The following is a 14,579-nucleotide window of genomic DNA, read 5'->3' as shown; positions in this document are numbered from 1 at the left end:
TCTAGAAGGTATCACCCTGCAATTGAGAACATAGAACAAATTGAGAAAAGTACATTTTACAGCATGAGTCAACCTATAGTGCTTCCCCCCATTTCAAAAAAAGTCACAAGCTTGGGTTTGCAGATTATTCTGTTGCAAGTTTTACTACTTCTCTTTTAAGTGGTGGAAGATTCACTGGCTTGGAATGGACTGGCATGGTTTAGTGATAGGTTGCATGGCTTATGGATTCTCATTCCTTTTCAATGGTGCACTGCCATGTTAAATCCATAAGTTGAACGACAAAATTTACTGAGGACTAAACAGTAGTACAAAGCTTTTGGGTTTGTGGTTTGGTTTTTTTTAGTTGGAGGTCTTCATGTCTACTATATTCAAGAGCATCTTTTGAACTTCATGGCTTTACCTGAGTCATAACAACTTGCCACAGGTTCTGCCACATGTACTAGGTATCCCTGTAACGCAGTGTCAAACTAAACAGAGTCAGGCATCCAACTAAACGTCAAGTTTGCAATGGCTTGCTTCAAACTCCCAAGAGCCGAGCTGGTATTTGTCAATCTAAACCAATTCCTGATTTCACAGGCTTTAATTTTGTTAAAATATAGTATATGCAGCCTCTTTAAGCATCTTCACTGAAAGATACCGGGCACAAAATACCCCCTCCCAACCCTACTTGGCAATATTCTGTCTACAGTGAGCTGCATTATGTCTTTAGTTTCAAAATTGGTGCCATAAATTCTTTTATCCAAGAAGAAATGTTGAATTTGGAGAACTTCTAATGTATTGGAGTATTTCTTTTCCTTTTTTTTTTTAAATCTAGACAGCACTTCCATTGCCATGACGTGCAGCTTGTCTTACTGTACTAGAGGAAGATAACTTGGTTCAATTTTGACTTAGACTGAAAAACTAGTTTGCTTTGCTTACCATCTTTGCTGTTTCACAGGCATTTGATGCTTTAAATCAGCTGTGGAATGCTGAAAGATTCACTTGTTTTTATGAAGCCATAAGCCTTTGAGAAGTTGGAGAGAAAGACTTCTTTGCTTATCTTATTTTCTCCTTTGGAATCAAAGATGTTCCTTTAAAAGTGAAACACTACAGAGTTGCAAAAATTTGAAACAGTATGAGTAAGCATCGTTTTGCAGCTTCTTTGATGGAATTGGTCAATTTTTTTTTATTTTTACAGTATTCTGTAGCTGACTTACATGTACATGATTTATTTGGCGGGGAGATCTTTTCAAACTCCCCATGAAACAGTAGGAAGGCAGAAAATAGTATTATCCACTTGCTTTTTCAGGTTAACTGAATGATATCCTCTATTTTTCTTTACACAAGGATCTGAAGGAATTTTGTACTGGGAACACTGTGACTTCAAATTCTAGGCACAACTGACCTTTGTGTGGAATATCCCCACCACCCTCCAAATCACAAGCAATACTTTAAGAATGAGATGCTGTACATGTAGAACAATCCATCTCCATGTTAGATGGTTGGATGTTGTGTGGAAGATCTTAAGAACCGCTTGTTCCATTCATGAGGAAAATCAGATGGAAGTGTGGCATTTCAGGGAAACTTTACTTTGAAAATTACAACACTAGTACACAGCTCAAGTTTTATACATTTAACATCTGCTTTTTGAAAGAAATGTTAACAATTTTGAAATGAAATTAAACATTGGTTTAACTTTTCCTCACAAAAGCATAAAAGTCATGGAGGGGAAAACTTAACAGGCAACAATAAAAAAAGGTAAAAACAACTTTTCCTTTTAGTAGTCCTCTGGTAGTAAAGATAGAACAACTTCCACTTTTCTTTTTTTTTTTTTTTTGAGAAGTAATCTGTCTTGGTCCAAAAGTTTAAGAGTGTTTTTAGTATCTGCTTCTGCCTCCACCTCTATCGGATCTGCTTCCACCACGGCCACCACCTCTGGGTGCTCCGCGGCTCGAACTACTGTAAGAATCACGAGGAGGTGGATAGCCCCTTTCCATGGATGGGGGAAGACCCCTGTCTTGTCTTCCAACACGATCACGGCCACTTGAGTAGACATCACTTCTGCTGCTTGAGTAACTTTCTCGGCTTCCATATCCATCTCGTGTGCTGCCGTAATCATCATATCGACTGCTTCCACCATAAGATGGCGGGGGCCCTCGTGCAGGTGGAGCACTACGTGAGTTACCTGCAGGGTCAATGGTCAGGTAATATGGCAACACCATAAGTTATATATAACAATTTCAATCTGAATTTACAGAATTGCTGTATTTAACTGTTTACTGCTACTCTTTTGTATGTATCGAGATGTTCTTAATATAATCTGCCACATTAATGGTATTTAAAGTGGGTATTGCATATCAGGCAGTGAGTGGATTTAAAGACTCTGAAGGAATGAAGACGGTGTTTATTCAGGCAGGCTCTTTACTGGGTATTCCAGAACAGCTTGTTATTTTAGAGAAGAAACTCAGCCATATTTTCCAGAGATAGTTGCAATTCTGAACTGTAGACTTTGCTTCTTTAGCTTATAGCTTATTTAACAAGATGATCAAATGATAACCAACAACTGCACTTTCACTGTAGGGGAAAAAAAAAGTGTGCCACTTCCCCCTAAAACATGAGCAACCTAGTAAAAGTCAAATTTCATGACACCTGTACAGATTACTACATGATCCTCAAAATGGATTCTTACCATAACTCTCATATGAATCTCTGTAGGAGCCTCCACTTGGATGATCCGAGTAGTCTCTGTCACGTCCACCACCGTATCCATCACGATCACTATAGGAGGAAAGACTACTAAGACTTAGTACAAATCAGTGAGATCACAGCAAGAATAAAGTGACAGGGAGAAAAATCCAACAGTAGGTACCTATATCCCCTAGAGGGGTATTCGTCACGTGAACTGGAATGACCATAATCACGATATGCGTAGTCTCGTGGAGGTGGCGCATAGTCCCGTGTATCCCTGGAACTGGGATAATCTCTGCTTGAATAACTACAAAGAACAAAAATTGAGATGTTAGCCATGTGTCACACTTCAAAAGATCAGGGATCAAAATCCTTCTCTGAACAAAAAAACCAGGCCAAACTGAATTAGTAAAACTTACCCATCTTTAGTGCTATAGCCATCATCTCTTGGAGACATGTAGACATCTCTTCGTGATGGCATTGGTTCTCTGCGTGGAGGACCACCGTAACTGTCTCTTCCACGTGACACAGGAGCTTAAGAGAAACAGTCCAATTTTTTTAATTAGCATTTAGCCACACAGAAGACTCCTCAAGGCAAGTAAGCATTAGCAGACTATTTATAGCAATTTAAAAGTATCTCTGTAGCCTACATTTATAATCCTTTACATTTCTGCTTGTACAGTTTTATAAGCAGCACTAGAAGGAACATTCTCATCAAATCACACCAAGTTGTTCCCAACAGCTATAAAGCCATATTGCTATGAAGAGAACCAGTAGATTAGAAAAACAATACACTATCCCACAGCAGATTTAAGTTACGAATTTGCAACAGTTCCTGAAGAAAGACTAAGGTGCTATGGCTGACTAATCAACAAAGTAATTCAGGAAGTCCTTACCTCTTCCTCCCATACTACTGCTACGCACTGGTCCTGAAGGTGCAGATCTTTTAGGTGGAGGGCCTCCACTTCGTGGAGGTGGACCTCTCTTCATGGGAAGCGGCCCTCGAGAAGACCCTAGAAGGATAAGCCATGAACCAACTTGTTATTTCTGTGATATTCACCTGTATGCCCCTAAAGCCTGAACTACAATAACCTAGGCGCTCGTATTACCACTATGCGATCAACAGTAAACCTCAAAAATTAGACCTCAAAGCCTCCTCTTGTGTTTTGGCCACTACTAGATGCTACTGGCAGAATTGAGAGCCCATCAAGTTAACTTTCCACAGCCTAAATTCCTGTGAAGAACTGTCTTTTAAAACTTATACAAAAGCCACAGGGTGTGACACAAGGGAGAAAGACAGCTGTATCTCTAATCAGTCACAGCTTAAATGCTCAACAAGTTACTGTTCTCAGAAGACAAGAGCCACCTGGGAAGATGTACTAGAGAAGAACCTACATAGAGAGGGAACAGAGGCACTACAGAGTCTGCAGAACCTACTACACAGACTCTTCAAGACAGGAGTTTTCACTATTTCCAGGGGTTTTTTTCTGCATTACAGCTTTTACTGTTATACCTCAGGTGCTGCTTGCTTTTACTTTTAAGCAACAGTTTTGTTTTGATACTGAAGTCTCTGAATAAATAGCTGTTTCTTAAGTTAAAGAATATCCAGTATCAAGTAACATACTATCCTTCCACTTCAGAAAGCTTCAACACACTACTATTTTATAACAACAAACAAGGCTTAGCTTCCCTGACTCCCACTATGATCTGGAAGGATCAGTCCTAGAATTTAGGAAGTTTAGACCTCTTGCTAGTAAGAATGAAAGGCAGTTCCCTTTCCCTGGTGGAAGAGAATCGCTTTTTCAACTTGAATACCAGAAAGCTTCCTTTCTCACGTGCAGGGCAGGAGTTTTGCTTTTCTTTCATAGCCAAAAGTCAAGTGGAGTGTTAGTTGTAGAAGGGAATCTTCATATTTGAAAGCCTTAAGGTGTACTTGCCTAATCAAAAATTTTACTAAACTGCCGAGATCATATTTCATCATTTTAATAAAGAACAAGGAGTGCACTATTCGTCTGTTTGACTTTTTTTTCCAGTAGGATTATTGTCATCTTCCAATGGGATTGTCTTGTATGTTGTCCAAGTATATAATGAGAGAGGTAAATACATACCCAAGTGACTCCCTCTTGAAGGTGGTCCTCTCGCGCCACTTCCGCCTCTTCCACCTCTAAGGCCCCTGGGAGGACCTCTGCTTCGTGGAGGGGGTGGCGGCCCACGCCTACCACCACTTTCAAAGGATGGCTTGGTTGCTTGTTCCACTTTAATTGCTTTCCCATCTAATGACTAAAGAAGAAGCTGCTTTACTTACTGCTCAGTCATGTTTGTATTTCTTAAATTAAGCCCCTCTTGCTTCACTATTATAGGGCTTCCATTTTATAAAGTTAGAGCAACTCTAGAACTGATTTCAGTCTTCAGTATTAGTCCCCATGTACTCAGCAGCATGTTGGGCCTAATTTCTACAAGTACTTCATTCTTGTGGTATTGAAGAAAAAAAATACAGAGCAGCATCAGAAAGGACTGTCAGTGAAAACACAAGTGTCCAATGATTACGGCAGCCCCATGTCATTTATTCTGTAAATGAAACACGATTTATGATGTCCAATTTACTTTCAATTGCCACGGACTTTTGTACCAAACTAGGACTGCACCAGTAGTTACAGGATTAAGCTGAAGATATCTTAGCTTCAGTTGGGATTTCTGGCAATGGGGAGGCCGTTTAGTACATTTTCTTGATGTCCTGATAAAACGGTGATCACTGAAGTATTTAGAAGTAATTTCAGCATCTACAAAGCAGACCGAGTATGATAATTCACCCCTCTTTTCTACTGTTTCAAGCTGGGTTTTCAAAAAAAGGTGACCGTCACAATTACTCACTTGCTTTTCCAGAGTGGAGGTGCTTTGTGGGTTTTTTTGTTTGTTTGTTTGGGGGTTTTGTTGTGTGGGGTTTTTTGTGGAAAAAAGTGGAAGCTTTTTCTGGAATATAGACCTGCAATAACAGGAACTCTGCAGCCAACTATTATACCTCAAACATGAGCAGGTGGTAAGACATATTGAGTAACTCAACCTAATTAATTAGATTTCTGTATAATCTTTCAGACACCACACATTTGGTAATTATAGCAGAGCCAAAATCACAAGCTCTGCCTAAGTTAGGTTACTGCACATCTATCCTGGCAAACATGATTTATTTGCCTTTTTTAGCAGTTAAATATTTAACTCTGCTTTGACAAATAATGAAGTATACAGGCAGGAAGTGTTTTTTATTCCACTTCTTTGCTGCAATAAATGAGCAAGAATATGACTGCTAGTAATGTCTTACTCTGAACTGCTGATAGTATTTTACTGAGGTACTTAATCTTTTTTTGTTCTCCACCAAAATCCAGCCCTCTCTGAAATCATCCACTTTAGTAGTTCATGTATTCTGCCACCATATGTAGTTGTAGCTACTGTTTGAAAAACCTATGTGTATATCCACAGGTCCAACTTGATCCATTTTGAGGAAAAAAATTAAGAAATACTAGCAAAATACTGGCCTTGGCTTTGACTTAATAAAAATATTTTACTTCTGGAAGGTTCCTCAAAAAGCCTTTTGGCATGACAAGCTGAAACATTCCAGGAGCGAGCATTAGTACCTCTAATCACTGGAACTTCCCAGTTTGTATCATATTATTTTACTGTCATCATCATTCATCTGTCTCAGTCATCCTTCTCGAAACAGGAACAGTGGGCTTGAAGCCTTAAGCTTTGCCATCATAACCACTGCTGTCCTCAATTTCATGGCAGATTCCTGACAGCTTGTTTGAAGTTTGGAAACCAAACACCATCCCCTTCTGCTAGCATGGGTTCTGAAAACCTGGAGGCTAGGTCCAAGCTCTATTCTTTTTTATGTAGGAGGTACAGTTTTCCTTATCATTTCTCCTCCTATTTCCTTCTGCCTTGCACTTATGCATCGTACCTAGGCAAAAGATAGGTTTCTTTTGAAGTTGCTTTATGCAAGCAGTCTTAAAAAGCTACGCCTAAGGTTCAAAAAGACCCTTCATTAGGTCCAAGATTATTTTTTTTTTGTTAACCAGAAGATATTTGTCAAAGTTTGTTCTATTTTAAAGCAGAGGGGACAACTTCATTTTATAGATTCTTAGCTCGAAGAAGAAAGGTCTCATCTCACTGAACAGATAAAACTCACACAAGCCATCTCAGAGTAAGGAATTTTTTTCAATGAGCCCAAAGTACCAGCTGCCAACATGAACACTCATTAGTTGGTGTTTATAACCTTGATTCAGAGTGTTACAGTAGCATTTTTAGTATGACATGGGCACCATAAAGTGGAGTCACCTTGGTGCTAAAAAGCAGGAAAGTAATTTAATATACAAGTCATTTAAGGATAATAATAGATTGGCAATCATAAAAATTCCTATATGTGGAATGAACAATCTATTACAGCTTTGTAAGGTGAGCCAGGGAACCTTAACCAAACAGAATTAGAGAACTATCCTGCAAACTGTTTGACATTCCAACAGAAAAGATGAATGCAATTTGGAAAGTTTTGGGAGTGGGGCAGAAATCAAGTATTCCGAAGAAACCGTTACAGAAACTTGCATGAAACTGCAACCTAACACCGCATAGGGCTTTCCTCTCCAATGGATCATTTTACTGTTGATGCTGCAGTGACTCCACCATTTCTGCATGTTCCTTGATGGCACGTCAAGTGGGCTTCCTTTCACCAAATATATTCAAGAACTGAAGATCGTTCCTTATCAGGCTGAGCTTCTACATACTGTATCACTTCTTCACCAAAGGAACCGGAAACACTTTCTGTTGATTAGAAGACAACCTTCTGTAGCACTGAGTACAGTTTAGACTGTTTGGATTGTAGTATTTGCTTCCAACCTCTTAATACAGTCCAGCTGGCTTGGCAGGTCTACACTGGAAATAAACCTTTGGCTTGTCCTGGATGTTTCCTCTAAGGTCATATCCTCTCTTTAATTATCCATTTTCTTCTCAGGACTTAAAAATCAAAAGATCATGAGAACAGCCTACTGCACAGAATGACCATTACAGACTTGGGAGTGTTCACACTTGTGTCCAGAAGCACATGCATTTCATTAACATCAGGATGTAGACTTGACTACCATGAATTAAGGTGGTTCTTAAAGAAAGCTAGTAATTTGCTATGATAAAATACTTCAACATTTCTTCTGTGCTGCTCAGACATGCTAACACTGATCCAATTCTGCAAACTAAGTAATTTAAGTGAAAAATCTCCACCCCGACTCCAAAATCATTATCTCCTGACCTCTTTCTGTAGGACTGAAATTAATCTTCAACAAGCAAGCTTAGACTAGTCTATGCTTGTCCCATTTTAGAATGAAATATAATTAACTCCCTTCCCCCCACCCAGAAAGGGGCAAGATGTTGGATATACATTTTTCACGAACATTCGCAAGGCGAAAAATCAAATCTAAATTCACTCTTGCAGAATCTACGTCAGCCTCTTCTACTGGCTGCAACTTTGAATTCCTTTGGAACGACAGAATAAGCAACACGCTGGTGATGCAGAAGTCTCCCCCCTGGCTAGACAGGTCAAATAACTCCTTACAGACTGCTCAAACTATTGTCTGCACAGTGCTTCTGCTGCTGCTGCTGCTGAAGTGCCTGAAATTCTCATGAGTGCTCCAATCCATCATTTCCAAATGGACAGAAAAACTCCAAGTTCTGATTTATTACAATGATCTCTTCCCACAGCATGCCTCAAACGTCACTCTGAATGCGGAGTCTTTTTGAGGTACAAGCAGTACTTATTGTCCAGAAGGCTTTCTGAAGATGAGGAGGAGAGACTACCTCATGAACATCTTCCACATCTTTCATATCCATGGTCGAACCAAGCTAGACCAGTACAGAACTGGAACTATACTCAGCAGCACCTAAAGGTTTATGTTAAAAAGGTCATTCTAGGCCAAATTCCAAGTGAGGATGTTCTTTTCATACATATTCGCTGTTCAAATTTCAAAGCAGATGGGGGTACTGTCAGATTTGCAGTGTTGAAGGCAGAAACCATGAGAACGATGATCCACAAGGCGGTACTTTCTAGCATTTCTTGACAGCGCTGCAGACTGTGCATTCCAGAACACATAGACATTACCTCAGCCGCAAACATTCAATCTCATTTAGCTACCTTACTAAGCATTACTTTCCTGAAAGTTTCCAATGTGACCAAACACATGCCACAACATTCAAGATTTAGAACAGTTGGTGATTACTTTCAGAGGTATTTTCATTTGAAAGATGCACTCCACAAACACTTAGTGACTGAACTCCTTTCAGTCTGACAATTAGTTGTTGATGCCTCAAGTTACCTTACGTGAGGGTTCAATGTAATGACTACTTCAGAGGAAATCAGTGCTTAAGAACTGCAGTAAACAAGTCTTCAGAACTGTAGCAAACTACACAATGGAGAAATAAATTCAATAAAAGAAGCACCTTTAAGGATGTTTAGGCTGGTACAGAAAGGACATTATCTGACTTGTCACTCTCTGCCTTGACAAAAACTACTAGCTTGTTTAAAAAGGAAGCAAGTCTCCAAAGAAAGACTAATTGTCATGAGGTTGTCCTGAAGCACCCAGAAACTAAGTATACCCAGCAGAAAGCCTGCTATAACATAAAACAAGGAAGTTTTACTATTAATGTTCACTGTGAACATTATAGCAAGCTCGTTTTCTTATTCCCGAAGTGCAAACATTCGTTATGCTTTACTTACTGACTGCAATGACTGACATTTTTCTTTCACTTCAATGTCTTATGCTAACAAGACAAACAGCTATCAAAATCCCAAGTGTTAATTAATCAGAATCAGTAGAGGCTTCTTGACCTTACATGAATGGCATCTCAGAGACACTGCTTAGAAAAAGGCCAATGCAGCGTGACCTTAACACGACTGTTCAGATTATGCATTGAAGACCAGAGTCTGAAATTCAAGTTAACTGAGAAGACAGCTTTCACTGCCTAAAGAGACAGCACCTCTATGAAGATAAGGAGCTACTGACCATTAAGTTGCAAACTTGCATCTAGCTTTTCAAACACATGCCAGAACAGACACAGATCACAATAGCCTACAATCCTTTGACAAGCTATCCTGGTATTTCTCTCGGAACTTTTGCTCCAAATTCCTAGGTTTTTCTTTTTAAAGACATTACACATGCATTAAATTTTTATTTCCTCTTAAAGTTATATTATTACATTGTAGGGTGCAAACGAGCAAATTCAATTGCTGGCTAACTGCAAAGCTATTTCACATTAACTGGCAAGATGTTCCTCATATATGCCAAGTAGATTGATGATGCAACTCACAAATGTAGGAGGTTATCTACAGATTACCAGATAGCGCATCAACGCTCCAGCACAGTAGGGAAGTCACATTAAACCCATGTTAAGGGAACCATTAATAGTTTTCAGGTAAGTCACTTCCCTAAAGTGTAATTTACACAGTACTGCATTCAAATATGATAAAACAAAACATTATAGAAGACATACAAGAATGAAGAGCCAACTATTAAAAAGCCCTCCATCACCACTTTAAAAAAAAAAAAAAAAGGAGAGTATAACTGACAGCCAGACTTCACTTTCTACTGTCAAATCCATTATCAGGAGAAAGTGATTCCAGCTTCCTGGAGACAGAGACATTTTGCCAAATTTAAAGTTACGACTTGCCTCCAGGATCTTCTAACCCACTGTCTTTCCAACTTTTATTACTAGTTAATTTACCCCAAAGATCAATACTGCTGGTCAGTAGCAACACCAACATATAACTGGTCTTAATTCCTACCTTTCCATTCATATCTCTGGCAGCATCCTTTGCATCCGCTGGACTCTCAAATGTGACAAACGCAAATCCTCTGGACTTGTTGGTTTCACGATCTTTCATCAAAAGAACTGCAGAAATAAAACCATATTACCCTTTCCTGTATTTAGGCAATAACACTTAACCTTTATTCAACCTTTTAAGCTCAGAACTTCTTAGAGGACATGAAAGCACCATCACTTCAGATGATCAATGCCAAAAAAGTCATCACAGCTATGTTGTTGCTTTTTATTTTTTAGTATCTTAAAATAGAAAGGTTTTTCTTTTTACCTTCCACAATGCGTCCATATTTGCCGAATACAGCCTCAAGGGCTTTTTCATTAGTCTCTGTGTTCAGGCCCCCAATGAACAGTTTCCCAGGACGATCTGCTTCAACCATTTTGATTCTGCAAATGACCTATTAAAAACATAAGGTTGTTATTAACAAAACATCAGACTGCAACAGAGACTTCCATACCACGTCATGGAATGACTTCTTTCCTCAAAAGTACAAGCACATTTTCTTGAGCAAGATGTGAATTAAGAGATATGAGGCATAAAGAACATAAAAAAATTTAAAATTTTTAGACTGAAGCAACTAGTAGTACTGCCTTCAGTTACTTCTTCACATTATAGAGTTTATTTCAAATATATGAAGTTAACTTTAAAAAGTGGAACAAAGCACTGATAAAAACTCTCTTAAGATCAAGTAGTGTTGGTGAATACTGTCTTTTTGCCCTCGATGGTAATCCTAGCACTCCCTGCCTCTAAATCCTGCCATAGATGTTTCAAGAAATTTATTTCAAAATAATACGGAAATATTAAAGTCAGCTTGGGCCAATATTCCAAATTAAGCTCATTCTTTGAATTATTTAAAGTACATCGAGACTACGCCAAAGTCCTGGCCTACACAACGTGCCAACCTGAACGGATACCAGACCATGGCTGCAGTTGCACACAGCAAGACCACGGCTAAGGCAAGGCAGGAGGACTTGGGGGAAGGGGAGGGGGAAAGGAGGAAAAAAAAAAAGCCGAAGACAAAGCAAAACCTCCGAGTGCCTGGCAAAACGCCTGGCGCCTGTGGACAAACGTTACCCGCATGCCTCCAGCCCAATGGCGGGAAAGCCCGCAGCAGCGTGCAAGGAGGGCCTGCGCAGCTCCCCCAGCACACAAGGGGAGCAGGGACAAAGCAGCCCCCCGGGAAGCAAGAGACCGGCGGGGGCCGGGCCGCCCAGGAGGCGGCGGCGCGCGCGCGGCCATTCCCGCGCCATACCCCGCCAAAGCGCGAGCCGGTCCAGGGAACAGGGGGAGCGGCGGGGGGCGTCAGACCCTCCGCAGTCTCCAGGCACCTCCACAAAATGGCGGCCACCTTTGGCAGGGACTCTTCTCCCTCCCGGCGCCAAACGACCGCCTCGGCGCTAACGCGACCGCGCACCTCAACCCCGTTTTGAGCTATCCACCCGGCCCTCCAGGCGCGGCCGCCGCCGCCCTCCCTTCGTCCTCCTCGGGGATGCGGAGGCCACGCGGCGGGACCTCGAGCAGAACCCCCCGCACCTAAAATGGCGGCCACCGCGCCTCACGCGGTTGGGACCCCCCCCTCGCCCCGCCACAAGCCGCACTGCTTCCTCCATCCTACACAGAGCCAGGCGGACAGGGAGGCAGGCCTGGCTCCGCCGCGCCTCGCCTCGGGCCCGCAGCGGCGGGCGTGCGGAACACAGCTCCCTCACCCAGTGACCGGGCCTTTCGCCGTGCCGCCACCTTCCGCGGCCCACTCCCGCCCCGCACGGCCCCGCTTTCCCCCTCCCCAGACACCCCCCCCCCCCCCCGGGCCTGCTCAGCTCGGCTGGCAGCACTCACCTCCGCTCAGACCGAACTGCAACTGCGCAATGAGAGCGAACAAAGGCGCTGCAGGCCTTTATAGCGCTGACGTCACCAGCCGGCTGGAGCCCCGGATGCACGCGGCGGCGGGCCCGGCAGGGGGAGGCCGCAGCCCGCCGCGGCGCCGGGGTCCCCTGGGGCCGGCGCGGAGCCCCCGCCGCGGGGCGGCTCAGCCCTCCCGCAGCTGGGGGGAGCGGCCCCTGGGAGGGCTGCGGGGGCCGCAGCACCCCGTCCTGCCTGGAGACGGGGCGTGCACCGGCCGGGGGTGGGGCGGGGGGGCGTGAGTCGTGATACATGAGCGCGACTTGATCCTCCCGGCTAGGAACTGCGGGCTGCCGCGGGCAGCGCTTTCCTCTTTGTCTGCCGGCTCCTCGTCCCGCTTCTGAGCGATCGCGTCACTACTTTGGAAGCAAAATCACTCGCAATAGTGTCAGTTTAACTTTGGGGAAGTGTCTGTGCGGGAGGTTAACCCCGTTCAGCTAAAACAGTCTTAAAGGCATTTTTAGTTAGTTTAATTAAAATGCGTGCACATCAATACCCCTTCCTTGGAGACTTACAGTAAACTAAGTGTGGCTTAAAATGAAATATGTTGTTGACAGCACAAAGTTTTGCACTGGTTCAACTAACTTCATTTTTTAATTATACCTGAAGTTCAGTTGTGGCTATTTTCTTTTGCTGGTTAAACCCCATAGCCGAAAAGTTAGGAGCAAGTCTGCGCATACAGAAGGTGGCTAAGTTTTCGTAATTTGAATCTGTAGATTATCTAAATCAGTATTAATCAGTCAACAAGGCCTATTTTCTTAGAGTCACCCAGTCTAATCACCACTCAGTCTTTTAATTTAAAAACAAAAATGGATTTTTCTGTTACCTTCTTAAAAACTGACTAAAACAAAAGGGAAGTTGTCTGATCATGTATTCTGTATGGTTTTTAAACAGGACAGCTATTTTGCAAGTCTGTCTGTCTCCATTCATTACCTTTTATAAAAATTCCAGAAGCACGGTGAACTTGGTCACTGAAAACTGGCAGCCAGGACCTGTAAATAACACCCATTCCTACTCCTTGAAGAAGGATCCTTAGAGTTGATTTCTACAAGATGCAAAAGCTAAGGAATTGCAGGTTCCTTGAACGTTTTAGGGTTTCATGTAGCTCCTGACTCATCCTTGTGCAGTGGGGGAACAGTGCCAAGATGTATCACAGGTAAATTATTTAATACACCTTGTTCCCACGCTGAACTCCCACTAGGATTAACCAGAGGACTTAAAACTGAACCTCAAGTGAGTCCCCTGATCCCGGGTTTGAGTAACAGGATGCCAAGGGCAGTTCCTGCGCATTCCTGGGGATCTGCGGTGCTGAGGGATGCCTGTCAGGTCCGAGGAGCTGGTCTCCAGAGCCGCTCCATGTTCCTGTGCTGCACCTGCCTCAGCTGTGGCAGGTCATCAGGTAGTTTTTGCTAGGGCTTTTCAAAGGGTATCCATGCTGTATAGTAGGCAGTGTGCCTGGTTGTGCTGGTTCTGGCTGGGATAGAGTTAATTTTCTTCAGAGTAGCTAGTATGGGGCTACAGTTTGGATTTGTGCTGGAAACAGCGTTGATAATACAGGGATGCTTTCCTTACTGCTGAGCAGTGCTTACACAGAGTCAGGGCCTTTTCTGCTTCTCACCCCACCCCGCCAGCGAGGAGGCTGGGGGTGCACAAGAAGTTGGGAGGGGACACAGCCGGGACAGCTGACCCCCACTGCCCAAAGGGATATTCCAGACCATAGGACGTCATGCTCAGCATAGAAAGCTGGGGGAAGAAGGAGGAAGGGGGGGACGTTTGGAGTGATGGCGTTTGCCTTCCCAAGTAACCGTTACATGTGATGGAGCCCTGCTTTCCTGGAGATGGCTGAACACCTGCCTGCTGATGGGAAGCAGTGAATGAATTCCGTTTTGCTTTGCTTGTGCATGTGGCTTTTGCTTTACCTATTAAACTGTTCTTATCTCAACCCACGAGTTTTCTCACTTTTACCCTTCTGATTCTCTCCCTGATCCTGCTGGGGGGGAGTGAGCGAGCAGCTGTGTGGTGCTTAGTTGCCAGCTGGGGTTAAACCACGACACTGGTACCTGTTCAGTCTCTTGCTTGTACATACCAATCCCTTTCCTTACAGGCACCATAGCATGCCTTCACTGAGAAGTCCCCAGGGCTGGCAGGGCTCTACAACGAA

General features: G+C 42.9%; 1 protein-coding gene and 1 non-coding gene across 3 annotated transcripts; both read right to left on the bottom strand.

Moving 5' to 3' along the window:
- Window positions 1-1,814: 1,814 nt before the first annotated feature.
- On the bottom strand, window positions 1,815-10,912 carry RBMX (RNA binding motif protein X-linked). Of its 2 annotated transcripts, none has more exons than XM_050901497.1 (8): window positions 10,790-10,912; window positions 10,484-10,590; window positions 4,776-4,947; window positions 3,564-3,680; window positions 3,087-3,201; window positions 2,849-2,974; window positions 2,669-2,772; window positions 1,815-2,164 (listed from the first exon to the last, which is right to left on the bottom strand). In XM_050901497.1, the coding sequence occupies exons 1-8, from the start codon at window positions 10,896-10,898 to the stop codon at window positions 1,857-1,859; spliced, it is 1,158 nt and encodes a 385-aa protein (XP_050757454.1). In that variant the 5' UTR covers window positions 10,899-10,912; the 3' UTR covers window positions 1,815-1,856. The 2 variants fall into 2 exon arrangements, with proteins under 2 accessions (XP_050757454.1, XP_050757455.1); XM_050901498.1 differs by having other exon boundaries at window positions 2,669-2,757.
- LOC127019856 (small nucleolar RNA SNORD61) lies at window positions 10,661-10,733 on the bottom strand. The gene has a single exon (XR_007766994.1). It is a non-coding gene; the product is annotated as a small nucleolar RNA SNORD61 (small nucleolar RNA).
- Window positions 10,913-14,579: the final 3,667 nt, after the last annotated feature.

Source organism: Gymnogyps californianus, chromosome 9, assembly GCF_018139145.2.
Source record: "Gymnogyps californianus isolate 813 chromosome 9, ASM1813914v2, whole genome shotgun sequence".
NCBI lineage: Eukaryota > Metazoa > Chordata > Aves > Accipitriformes > Cathartidae > Gymnogyps > Gymnogyps californianus.
The sequence above is the reverse complement of the archived record's forward strand: the minus strand, read 5'-3'. Positions and strand labels throughout refer to the sequence as shown.